Genomic DNA, 25,303 nt, shown 5'->3' on the forward strand with positions numbered 1-25,303 from the left:
TCTCCTGACAGCAGAAAGCCGTAAGGATATTATTAGGTCAACCAACAAGACTCGAACAGACAGTAGATTAGACTAAAATGTTGCATCAACGTTAAATGTGGTGATGTTGACGGCTGTACTGTGTGGTTTTGTAAGAGAAGATCCTCGCTCTTAGGAGAGAGACCCCCCCAACCCCCCCGAAGTATTCCAGGGTCTCCTTGGCGCTCCCCCTTACAACGAAGGAGGTAATTTACCTTAGAGCTTCCTCTCCTTTCATTTTTTGGGTGAATCACGGATTCCGTTGAGAATCTAAAGAAATCAGCTGACAGCGGACACTCTGAACCACACGTACCATACATGCTTTGTTGCCTATCCTGTCCGGAGGCTCCCAGGCCCTCTTGAAAACTCCCGGCTTAAGAATTCTTGGGCTGATGTTTTTCTGACATACCTTCTAGGGCTACATTCTAAAGTTATTGATTTTTTTCTTTAAGATTTATTTATTTGAAAGAGAGATTGAGCACAAGCCGTGGGAAGGGCAGAGGGAGAGAATCCTGGAGCAGACTCCCTGCTGAACACCGTCCCCGGGCCCTGGAATCCCAGCTCCGATGTCATGACCTGAACAGGAACCAAGGGTAGGACGCTCAACTGACTGAGCCACTGGGGCGCCCCTCCATTCTAAAGCCCCCAAAGGACCATGATGTAGTCAACTTACTCTCAAATGATCCAGAAAAATCTACTACTTATATATAATAATAATAATAAACAGTAAGTGATAAAGCAAACAGCAAAATGTGTTTTTAAAAAAAAAAGTGTATTCAGGTAATCGTTTGTATGCGCTGTTTTTGTTCTCCTGACTTTTTTTTCTTTGACGTTTCCCAAATAAAATGTTAAAAAATCAAAAAACAAAAGACAGTTGCCTGGTGACTAGGAGTCATGCTGTAAGTGGGGCCCATTGTTAGCACAGCCATATGAGGAAGAGCAGGCGGGTTCAGTGCCCCTGGGTGAGGGGCAGGCCCAGACCCTTGGCCTGGCGCCTGCGGGCCTCGGGTGGGGGCGGGGAGCCCAGATGGGTGGCTAGGAAGGGGGCTGGCAGCTGGTAGCAGAGATCTCAGTGAATTTCTATTCAAACTGGAACGACTCAGTGATGTTTGCTAAGGGAGCAGCTCTGTGGATAGTCAGGGACCACGATTTTTTATTTTGGGGTTTTTTTGTTTTTTTTGGACCTCTCTTCTGGTTTCTTACCTGCCCCTCCATGGCATAGACTGTAGCAGTGAACTCTGCTTCCCAGAATCACATACTGTCCAAGCCCAGAGGGACTTTAATAACCATCGGGTCCAGCCTCTCCATGGGATCAGTGAGAAAAGCAAGCGCCAGTGAAATCAGTCGCCTTGTCCACTGTCATGTGACAAAGGGTGACAGCTGGTGCCAGAGGTACCCCGAGACAAGCCTGCTTACTGTGTTCAGGGTATCAGGGCAAACTCAGATTCTTGTTATCCTGTTGTCTTGAATATTTTCTTTGAGAACTGTTTCAGATGAGCCTAAAAACTGAGTGTTCTGGGGAAATCAGGATGCTTGGATCTAACTAAGTAAACGGGCTGTGTGACCTTGGGCAGGTGGCTTTCCCTCTCTGAGTCTTGGTCCCCCCATCTTAAAATACGAGAGGTGATTTATTACATAAATTATTATCCTCTTATAGGGGCCACGGATTCCTTTAAGGATCTGATAAAAATTGCCGGACCCCTTTTCGAAGCCGGGCACTTTGAGATGCACATAACCTCCAGGTTCACAGACCTCCTCATGGAAACTCTCGTCTTAGATGGTATTCTGATGAGCTGTCCAGTTACCCATTTCTCAAATCCCGTACCCAGCAGACTAGAGTCAGCGGGTGGAGCCGTCTTTGCACCATCCATCCCCAAGTCACTTCTTGGGCTCAACTCTGCTTAGAGAGATGGTGAACCAACACTTAAAAGTTATCCAGATGTTAGCCACAATTGTGGTGTGCACAGCGTAATGTATAGACTTGTCCAATCACTATGTTTTACACCTAAAACTAATGTAACATTGTGTGTCAACTTCACTTTAATAATAACAATAATAATAATAATAATAATAATAATAAAGTTGTCTGTGGGAGCCACCTCCATGACACGACACGAAATTGCTTGAAGCAAAGGGTCCTTTACTCTTTGCCTTCGGCTGGAAAATTTCGACTTTTGGCTGCAGTCCTGCCCGTGGACCTCAGAGAAAACAAGCCTTCCAGGGACTGGCAAGACTCCTTTCAGCCAATGGGTATGAAGAGACTGCCTGGCAACTCGCTTGTCATCACTATCCTATCCAATCAGCATGAAGTTTGGAAAGCCGGCTAGACAAATTCTACTTAGACCAGTCCCTGAGGCTATTATCCAGAAGAAAAAAAAAATGAGTGTTTAATTAAGCCCCATATGCAAGCAATCAATTCCAGTTTTTCTCTTCTATTTGGTAGAATTTCCACCGGGTGTGTATTAAGACACTATAGTCTCTTAACGTTGGCGATGGGCTCACCTAGGCTTCTTCCAGTCCTGGCCCGCTTTTGTTCAGATGGCTGGGATGTGAACCAGAGGAGAAAGCAGATGCTTGGGTGCAAGCCATCACGGGATGGGCAGAGCCGCAACGAGGAATTATTGCACCAGGCAACGCAGCACGGGGAAAAGGCCTCCAATCAGAAGAGGGAGGACCAGGCGCGCGGGTCTTCCGCGGACTCTTGAGGCTTGTTCCTTGGTTCTGGGGTGAGATCTCCGCTTCTGTCCAAGGGACCCTGACTGGAGGTGGGAGAGTGTCTAGAAATCCTCACATTCTTTTCAAAAGCATTGCTTGCAAAGGTTTTACCTTACGATGCAGAGCCCTCTACCCACAGAGCAGCCCCGAGGGTCTTGCTGGAGCTCCAGCCAGAAAAATCACAGATCCAGCCGAAGCCCCACACTTGACGGAAGGAAAGGAGCCAAGGGCACACAGAGAGTGAAAATCTGGGCCTGAGTGAGCAAGTAGGTCCTGAGCAACTGAAGCTCAGAGTGACTCTGCTATTTGCTTCCCGGGGCGGGTGGCACGGGGTGGGAATTTTATAAGGGGTAAGGGCTTCCCTTGCGTGTGACCACCGGGCCACTGTGCATAGAGCTTCCTTGGTGAAACGTCAGCATGGGAAGGACTGGGGTCGGTCTGCTGATTTGGGGGGCTAGGGAGATGGAGACATGTACCCACCCCGGGTGGGAGGGTACCCAGGGGAGTGAAAGGGAACGGGGGCTGCCCATAAGGTAAGGCGAGCTTGCGGCTAGACACTGGTGCGGGCTGCTCCCCGGGGCCAGAGCTGCCGGCACGCTGCCTGGTATTACAGTCCAAGGGAGGCATGAACCTGGCACTTAGCAGGCCTGTGCTAAATGCTAGCGGAATGAATGAAGCGTGGGCAAGCGGTCCCCAGGGATGAAACGCTGACATGTTCACACACAAACCACAGCAGATCTGCCCGTCCCTGACTGCCTCAGCACCTGTGACCCAGGCCACCTCCTGTAGTGGATTTCTAGTAATACGAGGGGGAGCCCCTTGTAGCCTGTCTGAGCTGCCCAGTCTCTGCCCAGGTGCTGCGGGGGGCATCATCTGTAGTCCAGCCACATCACCGCATCTTCCAGCATCTACCAGAATGCCCAGATCCTCCACTCAGCCCGCACAGCCCACCGCCTTCCCATCCCTACCCCCTTTCCAGCTTCAGCTCCCCAAACATCCCTCCTCATGGGTCTCCATCTCAGGAGTCATTGCTCTGGTCTCACTGCCTTGATCTTGAACAGCTTGGTCCTGCACCTGCTTCCTCACTGGCTGCAAAGGGCTGAGTCTGTCCATGAACCAATAGATACTAGACAAACATATTTCAGTGTCAGTGGAGGAATTACTCTCTGGCGACAAGAGGTCTGGAGAGGCAGCAAGGGGCAGACCCCAAGGCCGCCCCCACGTTGGCATTGAAGCTCTCCTGCATCCTCGGTGGCTTAGCTGAGGGCAGAAAGCCAAGGTCTCGGCAGGGCTGGAGGAGCCAGCCGCAGGAACGGTTCTCTCAAGGGCCGATGCAGTGCCCTGCAAGGGTTAGCCTCAGTCAAGGCTAAGAACTGGATGACTGGAGAATGTTTCCTACCAAGAGTCCAGTTGGCCAAGGAGGGCCAGCTGTGCTGGCAAGGTGCAATCCTGCCCAGGTCCCAGCCCCACTAGGAGGAATGGGCACCTGCTCCCAATGTGGGGTTTAACACAGAGGCCAGTTCTGCCTTCTTGGCTGAGAGCTTCCAGAGCTAGGGAAGAGGGAATGGCATTAGGAAAATGCCACTGGCCGTGGGGAGTGGAAATAGGACATACTGATCCCTGTTGGAACCTATGATACGGGGTTGGGTGGGGAGATCTGATCAGAAGGGTTTGCAGGGACTCACCCCTCCAGCTCCTGGTGATAGGGTGGCTGTGGAAAGAGTCTTGGGGAGGAATGGAGCTCTGTAGGCTCAGTTCTATGGGTGTCTGGAACCCAGCCTGGGGTATGGGAGACCTCAGGGGAGGAAGAAGAGTGGAGGGCGGCTGAGCTTACAGAAAGAGTGGGTGTTCCGGGTGATGGGCACAGAGAGAGGAAAAAGCAAGGAGCCTCAGGAAGATCAGCAGGAACCGTGGTGGCCAGTGGGGTCAAGAATCCCAACAAACAAACACCGGTGGCTTTGAGCCCCTCCTAGCTTGGGGAGCCCCCCTGGGACCCTAGAAACATCCCAGCGGGTGGTCTACACCGTGGCGTTCTCCAGGCCCGTGGGTGGTGGTTTGCGCGGTCCTGCCCTTTTCACCACGGGTTTAGAGTTAAACGTATTTGGCGGGCAAGGCGGGTCCCTCGGGGGTCGGGTCGTCCACGTCACTGAGAAGCTCGTGTTCGCTGGCGGAGGCGGCCGCTTGCAGGTGGCGGAGGCGCGCGCGGAACCGCTCCTGCTCCTTCTTGAGCTCCAGGTAGGAGTGCGAGAAGGTGTGGAAGATGGACGTGGCCGGGAAGGCCATGATGAGGATCCCGCTCAGGATGCTGCTGAGGGCCACCATCTGGCCCGGCACGCTGCGCGGGACCATGTCCCCGTAGCCCACCGTCGTCATGGAGATGACGGCCCACCAGTAGGAGGCCGGGATGCTGGTGAACTCCAGGACCCGGCCGGACTCGTTCTCCGCCACGTAGACCAGCGGGGAGAAGAGGGTCACGGCCACGCAGAGGAAGAGGAGGAGGAGGCCGAACTCGCGCGTGCAGCGGCGCACGGTGAGGCCCAGCGTCTGCAGCCCCAGCGAGTGGCGCGCCAGCCGCATGACGTAGAGGATGCGCAGGGCCCGCAGCACGCGGAGCGCCAGCCCCACCTTCTCCAGGTACGAGCCCCCGCCGGGCCGCTCGCCGTCCTCCCGGGGCTCGCCGGACACGGCCAGCGACACGTAGTACGGGGAGATGGCCAGGATGTCGATGATGTTCAGGGGCCCCTGGAAGAACTGGCACTTGTCCCGGGCCTGCACGAAGCGCAGACAGAACTCCAGGGAGAACCAGGCCACGCAGACCGTCTCCACGATGAAAATGTAGTAGCACTTCTGCGAGCACTCACCCTGCGGAGGCGACAAGAGGCAGGAGGAGAGTGGTGGGCAGCAGCGCTGGGTAAGGGGGGAGTAGCCACGCCCAGAAGCCACTCCGGGGGTCCCTAGTGATATTGACATCACACATCAGTATCCATCTGTATCAATACGGATTCCATATCTATTCTATATATACTACATGGTCTTTCTCTATATTTGTATATTATCTATTATCTATGTATTGCGATTGAGCTCTGTGTGCCGCAGACTCTCAGCGGTCCATCCATATCCCCTTCTTCTAGAGCTCTCCAGCTATGGCCCGTCAGCTCAGCCAGGGACCACTCTTTCCAGTCTCCATGGCAGTGAGGTGTGTAGCCAAATAACTAAGAACCCACCCGCAAAATGTGAACAGAAGCGCTGTGTGCTACATCCCGTTCCTGGACTTGGGATGTTGGTGTGAGTTCTACACTTGCTTCTTCAGTGTCTGCTTGGACACCCCCCATGACCCAACACCCCAGCTTAGAACCTACAGACTGGACCAACGCCCCACGGGAGGATGGAGCGGGAAGGTGGAAACAATCCTGGGTCTCAGGTGAGAGCTGCCAACTCAACTTGATCCCTCTTAGCAAGAGAAATCAACATCTATTATTTGTTGTTGGTGGTGGTGGTTTTTATTCGGGGTGCAGGGGCAGAAGGAGGAGAGAGAGACTCTCAAGCAGACTCCATGTCCAATGCAGAGCCCGAAACAGGGTTCCATCTCACACCCCTGAGATCACAACCTGAGTTGAAGTCAAGAGTGGGTGAGCCGTTCTCTCTTGGGGCCTCTTTGTTACAGCAGCCAACCTTCACCTTCACTAATATAAACCCCTTTTGTGTACTGTTCCTGCTCGCTGTCACTTACACCTCGCAGTGATGCTGTGAGCAGGCGGCGTGACCCCATTTTGTGCCCAGGACATCGTTCCCAGCAGTAAAATGACTTCCCTGAGTTCACATACAGAGCTGATGGCCTCTCAGCCATTCTATGCTATTTTGTAACTTTGTAGCTTCCTTCCTGCCTTCCCTCACTCATTCATCCAACAATAAAGCATGGAGGGCTCACCTGTGCCGGGCTCCTAGGGTCTGGGGGAAAAGTAATAGAGAAGCAGATGTCCTTTCTGGGAGCGTGGGGGCTGGTAAGGCAGAGAGGGCTCCCAGATCCCTGGGACAGCCCTGTGATGTGTGACCACACTTGTTCATACAGGGTCTGTTTCCCTCCAGGGACCACAGCTAGATGAGAGCTGCTGTGGATTCTCGGTTGACGTCGTTCATGCTCTGTGCCTGGCTCCCAACAGAAAATTCCACTAGCCCCTGTGCCCTTCAAAGTGTGGTCCTTGAACCCAAAACTCAGACTCTCCTGAGATCTTCTAAGAAACACAGAATCTTGGGCTCTACCCCATCCTTAAGGAACCAGAATTTGGATCTTAACAATATTCCCTAGTGATTCAAGTGCACATTAAATTTGAGAAGCTCTGGTCTAGTGCAGTAGTTCTCAGCTTTGGCTGCACATTAGAATCATCTGGGGGCTTTGTAAAACCCCCAATATCTGGGCCAGGACCTCAGAATTCTAATTTAGGTGATCAAGGTTTGAATCTGAGCAGTAGAATTTTCCAGAAGTACCATAGATAATAGTTCTAATCCAAAGCCAGGGTTGAGAACTTGACTCCAAATATTACACACACACACACACACACACACACACACACGCATGATGGATGAGTGAATGAATGACCAAAGCCAGTTTCCTGATGGAAATGCAAGATGTTGACAACTGCCGCTTTCTTTGGATTAAAAACCTCTGAAGTGGAAAAAGAAATTATTTCCAGTGCCTGGGCCCACGGGAATACTGAACTGAAATGAAATGCTCTTTATGTCTGGCCGCTGGAGGAAGAGAAACAGGTGTTCTACCCCCATCTCAACGTGCCTGTCTGTGTCTGTGACTTGGCTTCAAATCCTGCACTTCCACTTACTCTGCAGATCACCCACTGGTTACAGACAGAGCCTGACTGGTCAGGATAAGGGCGACAATACCCTGCTCTTGCTGGATTTTACAGGAAGGGGAGGAACTTCTGCAACACACGAGAGCTCTTTGCCAGGACCACATGGGGTTTTGGTTCAGCATCGAAGTGCTCAGGAGTTTTGGACCCTGACTTCCCACTCCTGCTGTACCCTTGCTGTGTGACCTTGCAGCAGTCACTTTCCCTCTCTGTGCTTCAGTTTCTAACGAAGAGGTGTTTCTATTAGGTATTTCTAATACAGAACCGGTATTTCTCAAAGCTGATTCAGTACACCCCGCATAGAATCTCCCAGAGGGCTTGTTACAAATGCAGAGCCTTGGGTTCTCATCACAAAATCCAAGGAATCTGCATTTTGGCAAGCCTTCTGGCTGGCTCCGAGGCACCTGGAGGTTTTTCAGACTCTGGGCCAGACTGTTCCCTACTAGGCCCCTCTTGTCACTGACATTCTGGGAGTTTCCCCCTTGGTTTAAGGATTCCTGGTAGCCTGGGAATAAATAACCTTTGGAGACCAGTGACCCAGTAGCTCAAGAAGGTGACTTCTGAGAGGTAGGGAGGGCTCTGCGGATCCTCCCTCTGCCTCTGGGCGGGGATTTGGCTATTCAAGGCATGCACGACCCACAACCCACGTCCCTCCTGCCTGGCATGCCGGCCACCTCCCAGCACTGCTGCAATCCCTCTCCCGCATCACCACCGTGCATCACTCGCTCAAATCCTGCAGCCACGCTCCCAGCGCTGGTCCTCCCAGAGATGCCCCATTCGCGGCAGGGATGGATGAGGCCCCAGCCCAGGAAGGAATTCCCAGGCCAGCCATGGTTGGAGGAGAATAGGAGGGAAATTAAAAACGGATGCTCCTGGTGGTATTTTGTCGGCAGGGTGAATAACTAATTCTGGTTTGCCCACAGATTTCTGCTTTGAGCACAGAAAGTAAAGTCCCCATCACCAGAGCCCCTCGGTCCTGTGCAAACAGGGACCGGTGTCACCCCTCCTGGTGGGTCTTGTCCCGGCAGGAAGAGGTCTGCTCTGACTCTTTCATACGCAGTGAAGGACGCAGTTCAGGTCCACGAGGACCAGAGGGTGAGCAATGCCACACAGTGGGGCTCCCACATGGCACGCGGGGTCACGACAGCCCGACGCAGGAGATGTGCTCTGTGTTTCCATCTATGTGACATTCGAGATGGTGGACCCAATCACCATCGCAGCGGCCACCTCTGGGTGGGGTAGGGTTCCGCCACGAAGGAACATGAGAGAGCTTTCTGGGGGAATGGGAGTTTCCTACATTAAACTAGGATGTGGGTGACGCGGGTGCCTAAGTGGTTCCGCTGTCCAGTTAAGATCTGTGCATTTCATCGTGTGTACATTTCCCCTGTCGCACTGTAAAATGAAACAGAAATGAACGATAGTAATAATAAGAGATCGGGGTGAGGAGGGGGTCGGGGGAGAAAGAACAGGAGTGACTCATTGTGGAAACGGAGTCATGGGTCCTCGGAAGTTCAACACTATTCCATTCACTTTGTGAAAGCCCGGCATTTTCCACCATGAAAAGTTAAAAAAAATGAATCAGGGTCAGAAATCAAAGGACAGTCAGTTACCACTCCGCACTCCCCGGGAAGGCTGCGAGTGTCAAGACAGAAAGTCGTAAGTGTCGGTGACCTCCACCGCTCTGGCGGGAATGGAAATGGCGCAGCTGCTGCGGAAAGCAGGTTGGTGGCTCCCCCCAAACTGAACATGTGTTGAGCCGCCTGGGTGGCGTGGTCGGTTGAGTGCCCGACTCTGGGTTTCAGCTTCAGGTCATGGTCTCGGCATGGAGTCTGCATATGACTCTCTTGCCCTCTCTCTCTCTGACCACCCCCCCCCAATAAAATAAATCTTTAAAAAACATTTTTTTAAGTCAAACACACGTTGGCCATATGACCCAATGATTCTACACTTGGGTATAAACCAGGAGGACCTAAAAAAATCCATCCACCCAAAAACTTGTCCGTGAACGTCCACAGCTGCGTCATTCCCAGCAGCCAAAAGCAGGATCAACGGAAATCCCCATCAACTGATGAATGAATGACCCAAATGAGCTCTAGCTACATGATAGGATATTACTCAGCCCTAAAAAGGAAGGACTGATACGTGCTAGAGCCTGGGTGAGCCTTGACAACCTTCTGCTCCATGAAAGAAGCCAGACCCCAAAAGCCAGATGCCGCGTGGTTCCATTTATAGGGAATGCCCAGAGAAGGCAACCCGTGGGGACAGAAGTACGTGGGTGGTTTCAGGGGCTGGGAGGATGGGGGAGAACGGGGAGCACCGAGAAGTGGGAGCAGAGTTGCTTTGTAGGAGGATGAAAATGCTCTGGGACAGTGATGGTCGCACAAATGTGCACTAAAACCATGGATGTGGGCACTTTAAAAGGGTGCCTGTTAGGATGTGAATTATACCTTAATAAGAAGCCAGGGCCCAAGCCGGCGTTGACCAGGTCAGCTAGGTGAGGTACTGAGGGGTCCCACAACTTTGTCCCAACCCTTTTCTCAAAGCTTGGGAGTGGGGTGACTCAAGGGCTCTGGGGTCACAGAACAGACAGGGCTTTCCGAGGGCAAGGCCACTCGCCTTGGGCAGGCTGTCCCATGGATGCTACAGGGACAAGAAGGGCCAGTTCCGGAAACACCATCTAGGAGAGACGTGGGGCCAAGGTCTTGACCTTGGAGCTTTTCTCATACCCCGGACCTTGGAAATAGGGCCCAAATTGGCCACTTCCCACGTTCTGGTAGCTCAGTGCTGGTCTCCAACCACTCAGCAGCTCGTGCCTTCTGCCTGTGAATTCACGCCCAGAGAGGGAGGGAGAGGTCAAGAGAGACAGAGCAGGTGTTCAATCCAAGTGGCCTCTGGTCCAGGGCTGCCTCCTGGCCCTGCTGACTCATTCCTCTTCCCGGCTTCTCCTTGCCCCCAGGAGCCGGGCGTCTCTGCCCTCTCTCCCCTCCGTTCTGCGCCTTCCTGGCCTTCTGCATCCTCTCCCTCCCAGCCGCCCCACTCCCCAGCCCTGGGACACAGAGGCTCTGGAAGTGTAGGCAGGAGGGGTTGGGCACGGAGACAGGGAAGCATGACGAAGCAGGAAGAACAGGGGAACTACCGTGAGTCAGGAAAAGTGGGTCCTGTCCTGGAGACGGGGATTACTTCTTGCTGGCCCGCATATAGGGACTCTAAGCTGGAAGGCGGAAAAAAAACCCCAAACAGAAAAACCAGGTTAAGAAGCATTCCCTAGAGCAATCATCAAATGTCACTGAACACAGGGAAGCTCCCGGGAGCCTGACAGCTCTTTATGGAGCTGATTCAAGATCCAAGAAAGGAGCAGGGGAGGACAGGCTGGCTCTGGTGTGAGGCTTTTCCTGAAACTGTACCCCCCAAGGGTGGCATGCCGCACCCACACAAGGAGGGCATCGCTCCAGCGAGGGGCCCACTAGTTCCACCTGATCTTTAAAAAATCTGCCTGTGCCTCCCTTCCCCGGGGCCTTCGTGAGATGCTGAAACCACAGACAGGAGGGAAAACGCTTTGCACAGCTGTAATCAGTGTGCATCTCCCACAGCGAGGTCCCCAAACGGCCCCGGCAAACCTCTGGGGCAGGACTAGAATCTAAAGTGGAGGAGGGAGTGAAGGCTGAGCCAGCGGGCGGAGAGCGGTTTCTGCCTGTCCCGGCCCCCGCGGGGTCTCTGGCGCAGAGGAGGCCCTTGGAAAAGGTTTGCTGAACTCAGGAATGAATGAATGAAGAACGAAACAGGGATGACACCTGAGCCACTGGCTGCCGGCCCCGCCGCTGCCGTCTGGGTTCCCCAGAGCCGGGAGAGGCTGAGGAGCAAAGCAGATGTGCAGGCGGAGGGGTTGGAGGGGCGTGAGCGGAAGCCCTAAGGGTGTGTGAACACGGGCCGGTGATGGCTTCGTGCTGGCAGGAGCACGCTGGGTGGGAATTTTCGGTCCTCAGCACCAGCTTCTGAGTAAGGTGAGGAAACGGAGGCGCAGAGCAAGAGAGGGGCTCATCTGAGGGCAGAGGGTGGAGGGCGGAGCCACGGAGAGTCGGTGCTGGGATTTGAACTCTGCCCTAGGGAGCTAGAGATTTTGAGGTCCCGGGGAGGAGCAGAGACGGAGGGAGAGGTCAAGAGAGACAGAGCAGGTGTTCAATTCAAGCGGCAGTGACCTTCGGCCTCCCCCAGAGAGAGGGGAGCGCCCTGACTGGCAGAGCTGCCCAGCCGGGCTGGGGAAAGGTGCTGGGAACGAACGGCAGGGGTGAGGGTCATGACAGAGGACGCAGGCAGAGGAAACCACGCAAACGGCAGCACACAGCCCTGCAAGATGGGATCAACATGATGGCTGTAGAGACCGGGGACTATTACTGGGCCCTAAGAAGGACGGAGCCTGCACACACAACGCCGAGTGATGGAAGCCAGTCCCCCAAAAGCCCAGCACTGAAAGCTGGTGTTGTCCTAAGGAGTCAGGTTTTAGAACCAACTGGTACGTGAGCTCAAATCCAGGCTCTACCGCATCACTAACAGTGAGCTTTGGAAAGGGATAAAACTTGGCCGATCCTCAGTTTCCTCGCCTGTAAAATGGGGGCAGTAGTAGTACCCATTTCCCAAGCTGTTGCAAGGACTAAGTCCATCGGTCAAATGTCAGCCTCGTGAAGGGCACGTAATAAGCATCAGTTCTTGCTTCCCTTGGGGGACAAGTTCTTCCGAGGAAACCAGAAAAGGCTGGAAGCACCTGGCAGGTGCTTAAGCATTTGGCACGGTCCTTCTTGTCCACACCACCTCCCCCCTCTCCCGTTTTACTTTGCCAACCTCCAGTGCAGACCCTTCTCCCCAAGTGCCAAGTTTACTGCATGGGAGGTCGCTGGAAGAAGGTAGGAGAATAAAACCAAAGGAAACCTGCCTCTTCCACCCAGCACGGCACAGTGTCTGATGGAGGAGGTCTGTGGGTCCCAGCCCTGGCATGTCTGTCCACCCACGCAGCATTAATTCATCTGAGCAGATGCTGCTGGGCCCTCCAGGCTGACGTAGCCCCCAGGTCTCCTGGCTGGGCCTGCCCCCAGAATCATCTGGCCAGCTGAACATCCCTGAGGGCAAATACGAATTATCAGACAAGCTTGGTGCTGGAGAGAACATTGTCTTTTTATGTAAATGGAAGGCACAGTTTTGAAAAAAAAAGACCGCCTCCCCAGCCTCCTGCTTCTCTAAATTACCATCTAAACAGGGAAATACGATTTTTTGGAGGGCAGCACCTCTGAGCCTCTCTCCAGGCAGCAAGCTCACACGGAGGTGGTTTCTTCAAGGTGAAAACGGAGAGATGTATCCTGGGGGTGGGCATCAGGCCCTTTTATCCCAGGAGAAAACGGCAGCCCGGCTCCTGGGCTCAAACTTGGGGCTGCTGGTCCTGCCGGTCTCCTGGTGACCTCTGATTTGATCTCCTGAGTTCCCCACCAACCAGGCCTGGGTTTAGACCTTGGGTAATCTGCAAAGCATTAGGCTTTGAAAAGACCTTGTCCCTCTGCACAGTCTAAATCCTGGCTCCCAGGAAATCCCTGAGGTACAGGTTTTTATGGAAATTGAGGGGTCCTTTCCCAGCAGCTCGGATCAAGGGCACCCTTCTGGGGGCGGGGGACGGAAGCTATTTATTTGGTCCTAATTTTTTACTGTAGTGTCCAAGTGTAAATATTTCTGCGAACAAGACTCTTAAATCACATGATTCGGTGCTAAAGGATAAAACAATGTCTCCATTTAGAGCTACAGTCCTCCCCCTTGGGGAAAAAAATGCTTTTTGAAAGTGGAAAGGTTTTGCTGGGTTTGCTTTAGGACGAAACATTTATAGGTTGCATGAGATACATTTTATTCACTAAATATTTATTGAGCGCCTAGCTTATGTAAGGGGTAGGTTCTTCATCTAAGTCCTTTCTTTCTGGAAAGTTCTCTGATCCTACCATATTGCCCTGGGATATACCTTTAAGGGAAGGGAAATTCTGTGGGTTGACAACGATTATGGGCCATATGCAGGATTCATTATTTTATATATGTGTTCTCTTTATCAGCTCCCTCCGTCTGCCACATTGTTAATTCCATAATTAGGGTCATGGGGAGCTATGGAGGAACGTAGAGCAGGACAGGAGCAACAGTTTCAATCAGGAAACAAATCCAGTTCTCAGTTCAAAGCTTTCCAGTAAACGTCCCAAAGAAAGTTAAGGTCTTATCTCATTTCTCAGACTCCCTGGCCCTTGAGGGTCTCCCACAACTTCCTGGAAAAAGCGTGCAGGAGTAGGCAAGAACACCTTTCTGCTGTTGCCTCCTGGGACAATCACTTGGAAGTTAACTCTTCTCTGAGATCCCCATGCAGTGAGACTGACTGGGGGGCTCAGGAACCTAGCAACCAGCAGGAATCTTGGCCCTCGTCTGTATTCTTGCTCTCTAACTCCAAGAAAGCTGAAGTCCCCCTGCCCCGGTTTCTCCACCTGAACATGGAGCCAGGATGCCCATGAGAAGGTTGGCTCAAGAAGGCAGGGATTTGGGCCAGGAACAGGGCATGGCACAGAGTAGCTGCTCAATAAACACGAAATGAGTGCACCCGTGTGTGAACCCTCACCCAATGTTACCCATTTTACCGAGGAAGAAACAGGTTCAGAGAGGTGAAGCAGTTTGCCTGCGGGCACAGAGCTGGGAGCGGCCCACAACACGAGGCAGGGGTACTTTTGTGAATACCAAGTCCACTAGAGGCAGAGCCACTTCATGACCTTGGTGGGCCCCAAGGCCTTCCCCCCCAATTCCCACACAAAAAAAATTAAAACTAAAAATGTTCACAACTGCACCGACCTAAAAATGCATCCAATGCTTTCTCGACAACAATCTCTTTCTCTGTTGTTTTAGAAGATACTTAGATGTTTACGCGGGCCCTAAGTCTCGGGGGCCCGGGGTGGGCGCGGGGGGCGCGGTCAGGGGCCACTCACCTTGTCCTCTTCCGCCCTCAGCTCGGGCATGGTGCTGACGCACAGGCTGACCGCGGTGGTGGCCACGAAGAGGATGGACAGACAAGCGAAGACCTTGCCGGGGAGCCCCGAGCGCGGGTTTTCCACCATCTCGCGCAGCCCGTGCATGAAGACCCCCCAGCGCGAGGGGTTCCCCGCGGGGCGCCGCGCCTCCCGCCGCAGGTGCAGCGTCTCCTGCTGCCGCAGCTCGGCCAGCTCCTCCAGCCTGCGCAGCAGCTCGCGCAGGCAGCACTTCTCCAGGCGCGCCTCCTCGACGCCCCAGTAGGCCAGCTCCTCCCGGAACGACAGCACGCACGTCTCCCGCAGCAGCGCCAGCCTGCCGGCCGCCAGGAAGCTCACGATCATGCCGAAGGCGCTGGGGCTGCGGTCGAAGAAGAACTCCTGGTTGTCCTCGTCGTAGTCGTCGCAGAGCTGCGCGATCTCCTCGTGGCTGCGGCACAGCCGGAGCCTGCTCAGGCGGCTCAGCGGGAACTCGTCCAGGGTGCTCCAGGGGAGCACGTACCGCCTGCCCCCGACGTTGACCAGGATCTCCTTCTTCAGGTCGGCGGCCGGGGACGCGTCCAGGGCGCCCACCCTGCGCGCCCTCCGGTAGTACAGCCCCTTGGCGGCGGGCCGCGGCAGGCGGCCGGGCAGGAGCGGGCTCAGGGGGCTGCAGGAGCCCCGGCGCAGGTGTCCGGGAGGCAGGCCCCTGGCTCGGAAGGGGGTGGGCATCGCCGGAGATGGCCTGCACCCGGGGGAGGGAGGGAGGCAAGACAACGGAGAGAATCAGCCTCCCACAGGCGTCCTTGACAGCGCGCTGCTAATGCATCTTTCCTTTTTCCCATCTTCCACCCAACTCCGACTTCCTGAGCACCCATTAGGCACCCCGTGTCTACCTGTGACCGGAAGGAAGGAGATGACAGCATCTCTTCCCTGGTCGGAGCTGTGTCACTCCCGGGCTCTGTGGGAGCTTAACTCTGTGGCTTAACCTCTCTGATCTCAGCGTCATTCATGCCAAGGACAAGACTTGTACCACTCTCAGAAGGTACAGTTGGTAAAAGAGAGCTTCCTCGTGGCAGAGTTTCTTGGGTTCCTGGCCAGGTTCTGATCCCTTAGGGACGGTTGGCACAGGAGGGCCACTCAGCCCCTCTAAGCCTTTTGCCTCATCCGTACAGGGGCTGGGGTAGTCTGACGACCCACCTCACTGGGCACGGGGAGGGTTACGTGTGGTAACACACAGGAAGCGTTTATTCGGAACACTTCTAGATGCTTCTGAGATGCCAGGCACCGACCCACATGCTTCCTGCATGCTAACTCACCCCAGCACCTCCACAAGGGAAACAGTAGCATCCCCATTTCACAGATGAGGAAACGGAGGCCCAGCGAGGTTAAGTCACAGAGAATGTGACGGTGTTTGGCACAGCTCTGCCTCTCAGGAGCAGCTCCACAGTGATCTTTTTTTTTTTTTTCCTCTCTTTTTTAAAGATTTTATTTATTTATTTTACAGACAGAGATCACAAGTAGGCAGAGAGGCAGGCAGAGAGAGAGGGGGAAGCAGGCTCCCTGCTGAGCAGAGAGCCCAATGTGGGGCTCGATCCCAGGACCCTGAGATTGTGACCTGAGCCAAAGGCAGAGGCTTAACCCACTGAGCCACCCAGGCGCTCCACCACAGTGATCGTGTTTCCTTCCTCCTTTGGAGGACTTGGCCCTCCTCCGTGTTCCGGGGCGCTTGCCTCAGCCACCCTTGTTGTGTAACCTCGAGCCAGTGACTGCCCCTCTCTGGGCCTCAGTCTTGTTATCTGCACCGTGAAGGGGCCTCTAATGCTCTCTCCACTTCAGAACTATTTGAGGTCCTTGACTGTGGATATGAGGTTTAGATCGAGCCCACGCATTTAAAAAACCATCTCCCCAGCCTTGTCCTCCTGGGCACCCTGCAACCTCGTCACCCTGCAACCACTTCCTGCACCCTTCATTCCAGCCAGAGCTGTTTCCAAGGCATCTATAACCTTACATGCCGATCGGCACTCCGATCCAGGGAGGAACTCAGCCGCTGAATGGAAATCAAAGTTCTCGATCTGAGCCCGCTGGATTCCGGCAGGCAGCGAGGAGTTGAATCACAGCCCATGCATTTCACACTTGCTCACCACACAGTGTTACTCTGCATATGCATTCCTTCCTTTACAACGTATGGCCAGAGGAAGAGGAACCGCCTGCAGAGCAAACACTCTTCTGAAATCTGGGGAGACCCTCCTGAGTGTTCTCATCTTCCGAGAGCAAACCCCCAGACCCAGGGAGCTGAAGTGACTCGTCCAAGGTCACACGGCAAATCTGAGTCTAACCCAGGACTCTGTCTCCCAGCCTGGGGCTCCTTCTAGAACACCACTTCTCCCGCCCCCCACCCCCGCAAATCCTTTTGCCCTGTCTGCATTCACTGCACAAACCCAACTTTGCGAGCCACTGCCCCCCTCCAACGGCCGACACTCAAAGCTCTGCCCAGAGCTCAGGAAAGGTACTCTTTCAAAGCAACCCTTGGACAAGCCTGTTCACAGCTGCCCGCAAGCCCCCAGCCCTGCAGCAAACTCGAACTTCTTCCCCCTGAAGTTTGACTCACCTTCCTGTCTCAGGGAGCCCTTTTCCAGCTGTTTCTCTGCCGGGCCGGGGGAGCCCGCGTCTCGATGGCCAGGGGAGAGATGGGCTCGCGGTGGAAATGCAGCAGAAGAAAAGAAAAATTCCAAACACGGCAGTTTCTGGCAGAGTTAGTTTCCAACCTCTCTTCCCTTGCCTCTTCCTGAAAGTACATTCATTCCGCATCTCTCTCCAGCAGCTGCGGAACAGCCCTGGGGCAGCGGGCTGGGGTTTTTACAAGGACCCGGAAGCCCCTGCTCCCCGGGAGAGGTGAGAGTCCGCGGGGTTCGTGCTGGGAGGGAGCCAGCCGGCTGGGCTCTGCGCTCAGAGCCCCACAGGGACAGCCGGCGTGGTCCTGCAAGAGAGGCGGGGGCGGGGGTGGGGGGGAATGGGAATGGCTCAGAAATAATCTCTCCATCACCAGGCTGCCGGGAGCAGCAGCAGCCGCCCGGCTCTGCCAACTGCCTGGGAGGCGAGGAGAGCTGTCCTTCCCTCCCCTCCAAGGAGGAGCCTCCCTCCGAGGCAGCAGAGGGCAAGTTGGGACCGGGACGTCTGCAGCTACCTGTCCCCGTACCTTGGAAGCTCCCCGGGTGGGGGGTGCTGATGATGGGAAGGTGCTCAGGGAAAGGCTGCCAGAGGAACTCTCCTGCTTCTCACCAGCCGGGGGGATAGGCTCAGTCCGAGAAGCCCAGAAGCCAAGTGCGCTGGGTGGGAGCTCCAGAGGAGGAGGGGAGGGGTGAGTGTGGAGCCCCCCCCCCCCCGCCCCGCCCCCCCATCCCCTGCTCCCAAGTTAATGGCTCTGTGACCTTGGGCAGGTCCCTTGGTGCCTCTGAGCCTCAGTTTCCTGGTTTGGAAAATGTATGGGAATGAGAAGGATTCAGAGAGACCCTGTTGTGGGTCCGGCTTCCCAGTTGGTGAAGAGGAAGAGGCGCCGTTTCGAAACCTGGGTCCTGGCCTCGGCTCTGCACCACCTTGCTGTGTGTCCTTGGTCGGTCCCTTCCCCTCTCTGGGCCTCAGTTTTCTCACTGGTCAGATGAGGACAGTCATAGCCGTGTTGGTGCAGAGCAGTCTTCCCCTGTAGGTGCTTGATGTACCTCGGCTCTACTTAATTTTCTTAAGAGGTTCTGGGGCCCGGTCTCTTGGCTTCCGAAGGTGAGTTATCATCTGTTCTGTTTTGCAGATGAGGCCTGGAGGTCCAGGCCAGAGGTTTGCTCAAGGTCACCTTGCTAGTTGGAATCTGCGCATGGCAGAGACTTTGAGCTCTGATGCCAGGGTTTGGGAGTGGAGATGGTCCAAGCGTGGGCCTTTCACAGCTACCTGGGGGGTGGCAGCAGCTGGTGGCCTCCGTGGGCTCTCCACGGCCTGGGCCACGGGGATAAAGCCAGGCAGGAGCAGAGGGGCCAGAGAAAGACAGGTGGTCGAGGGTAGTAGCTTTCACATTGCATTGTGTGAAACCCAGGCGTTCTGCAGCAATGACTACGGGGACTGGGGTGAGGGTGACAAAGGGTCGGACACGGGGGAAAGACTCTCTTCTTCAATGTGGCCACTCCTTTCTGACTGGTTTCCCATAGTGAGTGTGTCTAAGTGTGATTCCCCAAATCCCTGGGCCCCCCATGGCCCAGTCTTCACACTCCGTCCATTCAGGGAGGCTCCCGGGCACCTGTTAGTGATAGACACGCTCTACGCCCTTCCCCTGACTCCCCAATTCTCTCTACTCCAGGGCTGCCCCCATACTTCTCCTAAATCAGACTCCAAAATGATCTTTCTAGTTCATGCTGGTTTTTTCCCTCCTCTCTCAATTGATCTCACCTTAACCTCTGGCTTATTGCCCTCAGCTTCTCAGCTCTCTTTGCGTCTGGAGTGTGTGGGTTCCAATTAAGAATCTTTTTATTGGGGCGCCTGGGTGGCTCAGTGGGTTAAAGCCTCTGCCTTCAGCTCAGGTCATGATCCCAGGGTCCTGGGATCGAGCCCCACATCGGGCTCTCTGCTGAGTGGGGAGCCTGCTTCCCTTCCTTTCTCTCTGCCTACTTGTGATCTCTGTCAAATAAATAAATAAAATCTTTAAAAAAAAAGAATCTTTTTATTGTATTTATTATTATTATTATTTTAAAAGAGAGAGAGAGGGAGTGAGAGAATCTTAAGCAGGCTCCACGCCCAATGCATTGTCAGACATGGGGCTCGATCACACAACCCTGAGATCATGACCTGAGCCAAAATCAAAAGTTGGATGCTGAACTGCCTGAGGCACCCAGACGCCTCCAAATCAAGAACTTAACACTTCCCTCCTGGGTGAACTTGAGTAAGTTTCTTAACCTCTCTGTGCTTCAATTCCCTCATCTTTGCAATGAAAATTGTAGCCCCCCCCCACTGATTTGTTGTGAGAACTGAACAAACGAATTTTCACAAGAATGCCTAGCATGAAGGAAATCTCATTTAAGCTCTTGCTGTTATTATGAGTATTAACTTATGTCCATGTCACACAAGAAAGATTTTGTTTGAAGACAGGAGTTTGAAAAAAACTGATGTTAAATAGGATTTTTTGTTTGTTTGTTTTTAAAGAAAAATGGAGGTGGATTGATTCAGTATAAGTCCCTGAAGTCTCCTAGGGAGGACAAGGGGATAATTGTCTGAGCTCTCATGGCCAGTCCATGGCATAGCCAGGTTCAGCTGGGACTCACAGTCCATTGCTCCTCCACAGCCTCGGTGCCGTCTCTCAGGGCTCTCGCTTTGCTGGGGCTAGAGGACCTTTGACTTTAGCCTGATATCCAAGCCCACCAGCCCCTGGCTCCAGAGCACTCGTGGAGTCCTTCCCTGTGGCTTGGTCAATTTCTTTCTTTTTTTTTTTTTTTAAGATTTTATTTATTTATTTGACAGACAGAGATCACAAGTAGGCAGAGAGGCAGGCAGAGAGAGAGAGAGAGAGGAGGAAGCAAGCTCCCTGCTGAGCAGAGAGCCTGATGCGGGCTCGATCCCAGGACCCTGAGATCATGACCTGAGCTGAAGGCAGCGGCTTAACCCACTGAGCCACACAGGCGCCCTGGCTTGGTCAATTTCTAATCACCTTCTAACTTAACGCCACTGCCTTCTCCCCGCCTTGTTCTTCCCTTCTGGGGAATAGGGAAAGTAGGCTGGCCCCGGCCTTTCCAGCATCCTCCAGCTTTCGGATACAGGACAGCCTCTGGCAGCCCATCCTCTCTCTCTTCTGAAGGACTGCGACCTGCGAATCTTTTTCTGATAAGGGATGGCCCACCGTGACCCCGTGTGAATGAGTCTCCCAGGGCTGCTGTAACGGAAAAGAGAAGCACTGTGGCTTAAAATAACACGAATGTATCATCTTGAAGTTCTGAAGGCCAGAAGTCCAATATGGGTCTTCAGGGGCTAAAATCAATGTCTTGTCAGAACCGTATTCCTGCCGGGGAGGGGGACAACGGGGGAGAATCCATCTCCAGCCCCAGGGGCTGCTCACATTCCTCGGCTGGTGGCCGCCTCACTCAGACCTCTGCTTCTGTCCTCACGTCTCCCTCTCTGACCCTCCCGCCTCCCTCTGATAGGGACCCTTGTGATTACACTGAGCCCACTAGCTAATCCAGGATCATCTCTGGATTTTAAGGTCCTTAATTTAATCGCTTGTGCTGACGTTCCTTGTGCCACGTCAGTCACGTATCTGCAGGTTCCTGGGGATTAAGATGGGGTCGTCTTAAACTCCGGCCACTGACTCACATCCAGATCAGTGAGATCTGATCGTCCGTGTTCAGGGCCCTACTTATAGGATGGTTTGAAAGCTCCCCGCCGGGATTTAATCATGCAGCCGGGGAGTTGGGAAAGCGTGCTTGACGTCAGGAGTGACACGATCAGGGGTGTGTTTTCCAAAACACACTTGTGCTCACTCAGGTGCTGCTAGAGGCGGAATGAATCAGTGCAAGCGTTGTCAAGGGCAGTTTGGCACTCTTGATCAAAATAAGCAATGCAGGTGCCCTGTGGCCTACAGCAACGATTTATTCGGCAGAGAAGCGTGTGCAAACATAGATGCATGAAGATATTGGTTACAGCATTGCTCGTGGTACTAAAGGATTGGAAAGGACCAAAACATCCCCCGTTAAGGGACTGGTTAGGTAGATGGTGGTGGGGAAGGCAAGAGAGAGAGCTCTACCCATGTTACAAAGAACCCGGGGAGTCTCTGTGAGCCGACCTGCGAGATACATAAAGTGCAAGGTGCAGAACAGATCCTACTGAAGGCGCTGGTTTGTGTAAAAATAGACAAGGGGACCGCGCGTGTGCATAGAATATGTATTACTCACAAACGGGTAGAAACCTGGAAAACCGGGGTTGCTGCTGGAGAGGGAAACTGAGAGATTCGGGGAAAGGGTGAGAAGGAGAGGGCATTCCTTTTCTCTCTAGATCACTTCGTATTGTTTCATTTTTTAGATCGATGCCGTGTGTTGATTTATTTTATTTTTTTAAAAGATTTTTATTTAGGTATTTGACAGAGAGAGAGGGGGAACACAAGCATGAGCAGGGGAAGGGGAGAAGCAGGCTCCCCGCTGAGCAGGGAGCCCGATGCGGGGCTCGATCCCAGGACACCGGGATCATGACCTGAGCTGAAGGCAGAGGTTCAACCTGCTGAGCCACCCAGGCGCCCCACATGTGTTGGTTTAAGAAAAAATTTTTTAAGTTAAAAGGTATCCCAGTACCATTGCAGGGGGCAAGATGGAAGAGTGAGCCTAGGGGAGATCACGGACCCCACTGGAGGGGACTCATCACAGTCTCTGGGCCACGGAGGTCATTCAGCGTGACCTCCCTGGGGAAACTGAGGCAGCGCAATATTTTCACGATGGACTTGAAGTCAAAGCACGCTCAGATCTTTTGCTACCGAGAGTCCCAACGTTAAGGTGCTTCCAGGAGCCGGGGGGCTGACACAAGACATGCTGGCTGGGTGCTTCGGGGAGCACAAGCCCCCATCGCATGGAGGTGGCATGTGAGTCCACTGCTGAGTATCTTTTTTTTTTTTTTTAAGATTTTATCTATTTATTTGACATTCAGAGATCACAAGCAGGCAGAGAGGCAGGCAGAGAGAGAGGAGGAAGCAGGCTCCCTGTTCAGCAGAGAGCCCGATGCGATGCTCAATCCCAGGACCCTGAGATCACGACCTGAGCTGAAAGCAGAGGCTTAACCCACTGAGCCACGCAGGCACCCCAGTGCTGAGTATCTCTACGTTTTGAAAGAAGAGCTGCAATACTGATTTTGAGGCTAAATCTCTCAAATTCTAAATAGTACCAGCCGACTCAGAGGCTGATAAACCACCACACAGCTGAACACGCACCTGTGGGACGACCCAGCAGTTCCTGTCCCGGGAGTAAATACCCACAAGAAACCTGCACGCCTGGCTGGAAGGCTGATCCTGACCCTGTTAGCAGCAGACACAGATCGCAATGCCGACCCCCAGGAGGAAGTAAAGCGTGGGTTCCCATGCCAGAATACCAGACCCCAGCGAGAATGCACACACTACTAGCCTTGGCAACCCCTCGAAGAATCTCACAGTCATTACATTTTGTGAAAGACACAGGAAGAGCAGGGCCAGCTATGACTCTATTGATGGAAAATTCGAGAACGGGCAGAACTAATCTATGGTGATCCACGTCTGCGCAATGACTTCTGGGGGTGTGAGGCAGGTCCCAAGGGCTGTTCGTGTCCCCTGATCCGTTTCCCCCCGGGGGATGAGTACACATTGAGTTGAATTTGTGCAAGAGACGTGGACACTCTAGTACCTGTGCTGTGTTTAAATGGAAAACCTGGTTTTGTTTCTGTTTGGAGCGCCCACGACTGTGGAGGACCCCGTAAGACATGTGGACAGGCTGGATTCAGCCTCGGGCTCCGTGTTATGACCAGGCTGTCACAGAGAATGGCTTTGAAAGGAGCCGGGCTACGCCAGCTCTGTGCCCTTTACCTGGACCGTCCTGCCCCGCCCGCCCGCCCTCCTGCGCTCCTGGAATCTGGATATCCTGGGGATGGAGACAAGTCAGCTGGGAAGGTCAGCGGGGAAGGTCAGCGGTGCCACCTCCCACTCCCTGTATCCTTTCCGGAAGGGAGGAGTTTAAAAGATGTGCTTAAGGGGTGCCTGGGTGGCTCAGTGGGTTAAAGCCTCTGCCTTCAGCTTCCGTCTTGATCCCCAGGGATCGAGCCCCACATTGAGCTCTCTGCTCAGCAGGGAGCCTGCTTTCTCCTCTCTCTCTGCCTGCCTCTCTGCCTACTTGTGATCTCTGTCTGTCAAATAAATAAATAAAATCTTTAAAAAAAAAAAAAAAAGATGTGCTTAAGATATGATGATCCCCAGCAAAAGCTGCAAGCTCTTTTGGAGAGTGAGTCTGTCCTGGGGAAGTTTGTGGAAGCTGTGGGCTGTAGCTGCCCGGGCCATGCCCCTGAGGCCACTGAGCTCTGGCCACTGAGGTCTTCCTGGTGGAGGAGGGGTTGCCACCTCCCCCCCAACCCCCTGCCGGAGACGGAACACTATATTTCAAGGTTACAGAGAGGAAGGAGAGCTGGGGCCTTAGCCCCCCACCCCCGCCAGGGCTGATCGCTTTTTGTTACCACGTTTTTCACACAGGTGGATAATTTGCAAGACGGGTCCTGTCCCGGCTTGTAATTACTAGCATTTTATCATGTCGACTTTATGTATGAATGCACGGTTTTTTTTTTCCCTGAAGCGTTTCCAAGTAAACTAGACACTGTGACATTTCACCCTGAATTCTTCAGCACGGACATCCAGAAAAATAGAGGTAATTTTCTATGGAACCACAAAACCATTATCACATCAAACGCCACTAACAATAATGAACAATTCCCTAATGTCAGCTGATGTCCTGTCCATCATCAGATTTCTGTGTTTCTGAAATGTGAGCTCTTGGCGCTCACAGACAAGATTTTCGCGGCCGAGAGATAGCACGTCTGGTGATCTGTCCTTCCAGACTCAGACAGAGCAAGGCTAGAGCGCCGAGAATGACCAGAGCGTTGTCACCGCCGTTGACCCCCGAACTCTTTCTGTGTACCCCACACTGAACCGCATACACATCCTCACCTTCTAACAGCCCAGAGACCGGGCAGGTCGTCATTCTCCCATTGCAGAGATGGGAACACCACCGCTGGAAGAAGTTAAGGACACTTCCCTTGGCATCCGGGACTTCATACCTGGTCTGTCTGGTGCGAACCGCTCGGGGAGAACTCATTATCATTTCACATTTCACCCGGAATGACTTTTCTGGGGCTGTGTCCCTGCCTCAGAAGGGCAGAGGCCAAGAGAGGGGTCCAAGGTTGAGAAAGAAATGCACCGTGAGGCCTTAAGTTTACTCAGATCGTGCATTTTGATCCTGTTCACTTAAACCATTGTCAATCTCCGGGTATCATTTTGAAACTTTTTTTAAAAAAAGATTTTATTTATTTATTTGACAGACAGAGATCACAAGTAGGCAGAGCGGCAGGCAGAGAGAGAGGGGGAAGCAGGCTCCCTGCTGAGCAGAGAGCCCAATGTGGGGCTCGATCTGAGGACCCTGAGATCATGACCTGAGCCGAAGGCAGAGGCTTAAACCACTGAGCCACCCAGGCGCCTCTTGAAACCTTTTTAGGCTAACACTGACCCCATACAATAGATACCGGCGATTGTATAATGAAGTGACGTTTCATGTGTGTTTTAGTCAGGAGGGTTGGCTGGTGCCCCGGAGATGTCCACACATACCCTCTTGAGGCCTTCAGCTCTTGCCAATATTCCCGCCCATTTGAATTCTGCCCTAGGCGGAAGATAAGGGATCCTGAGGAGGGGAGGCAGGTAAGACACAGTCTCAGCCTTAAGGACTGCATGTCAGGGAGACAGACACAACTTACTTGGGTTTTGGGAGTACAAGGAAATTTGAGTTTGATTCTAACTGAGAGAATCCAAGGCAGATTTTTGCAGGCAGGGGCATTGCAGCTGGGTGTAGAAGTATGAGTAGGAGTTTGAGCTCCGTGACCCTGACACCGACCTCGTGGGGGCTGGGGCGAGTGCCAGATTGAGGGCTGAAGTGTACAGGGAGAGGCATGTCTGGGCAG

General features: G+C 53.5%; 1 protein-coding gene across 1 annotated transcript; it reads right to left on the reverse strand.

Moving 5' to 3' along the window:
* Window positions 1–2,110: 2,110 nt before the first annotated feature.
* Window positions 2,111–17,485, reverse strand: KCNG4 (potassium voltage-gated channel modifier subfamily G member 4). Its single transcript, XM_059383982.1, has 3 exons — window positions 17,214–17,485; window positions 14,585–15,347; window positions 2,111–5,595 (listed from the first exon to the last, which is right to left on the reverse strand). The coding sequence occupies exons 1-3, from the start codon at window positions 17,411–17,413 to the stop codon at window positions 4,825–4,827; spliced, it is 1,734 nt and encodes a 577-aa protein (XP_059239965.1). The 5' UTR covers window positions 17,414–17,485; the 3' UTR covers window positions 2,111–4,824.
* Between the last annotated feature and the right edge of the window lie 7,818 nt (window positions 17,486–25,303).

The sequence above is a fragment of the Mustela nigripes genome, chromosome 17 (assembly GCF_022355385.1).
Source record: "Mustela nigripes isolate SB6536 chromosome 17, MUSNIG.SB6536, whole genome shotgun sequence".
Classification (NCBI taxonomy): Eukaryota; Metazoa; Chordata; class Mammalia; order Carnivora; family Mustelidae; genus Mustela; species Mustela nigripes.

What these genes read in the sequence shown, in the direction of transcription:
- KCNG4 (XM_059383982.1), bottom strand. Translation starts at nt 17,413, where the DNA reads ATGCGGAATGAATGTACTTTCAGGAAGAGGCAAGGGAAGAGAGGTTGG. An exon ending in GGGCTCCCTGAGACAGGAAG is followed by an intron (nt 15,348 to 17,213) that starts GTGAGTCAAACT and finishes CCCCGGGTGCAG; the next exon opens with GCCATCTCCGGCGATGCCCA. An exon ending in TGAGGGCGGAAGAGGACAAG is followed by an intron (nt 5,596 to 14,584) that starts GTGAGTGGCCCC and finishes TCGCCTCCGCAG; the next exon opens with GGTGAGTGCTCGCAGAAGTG.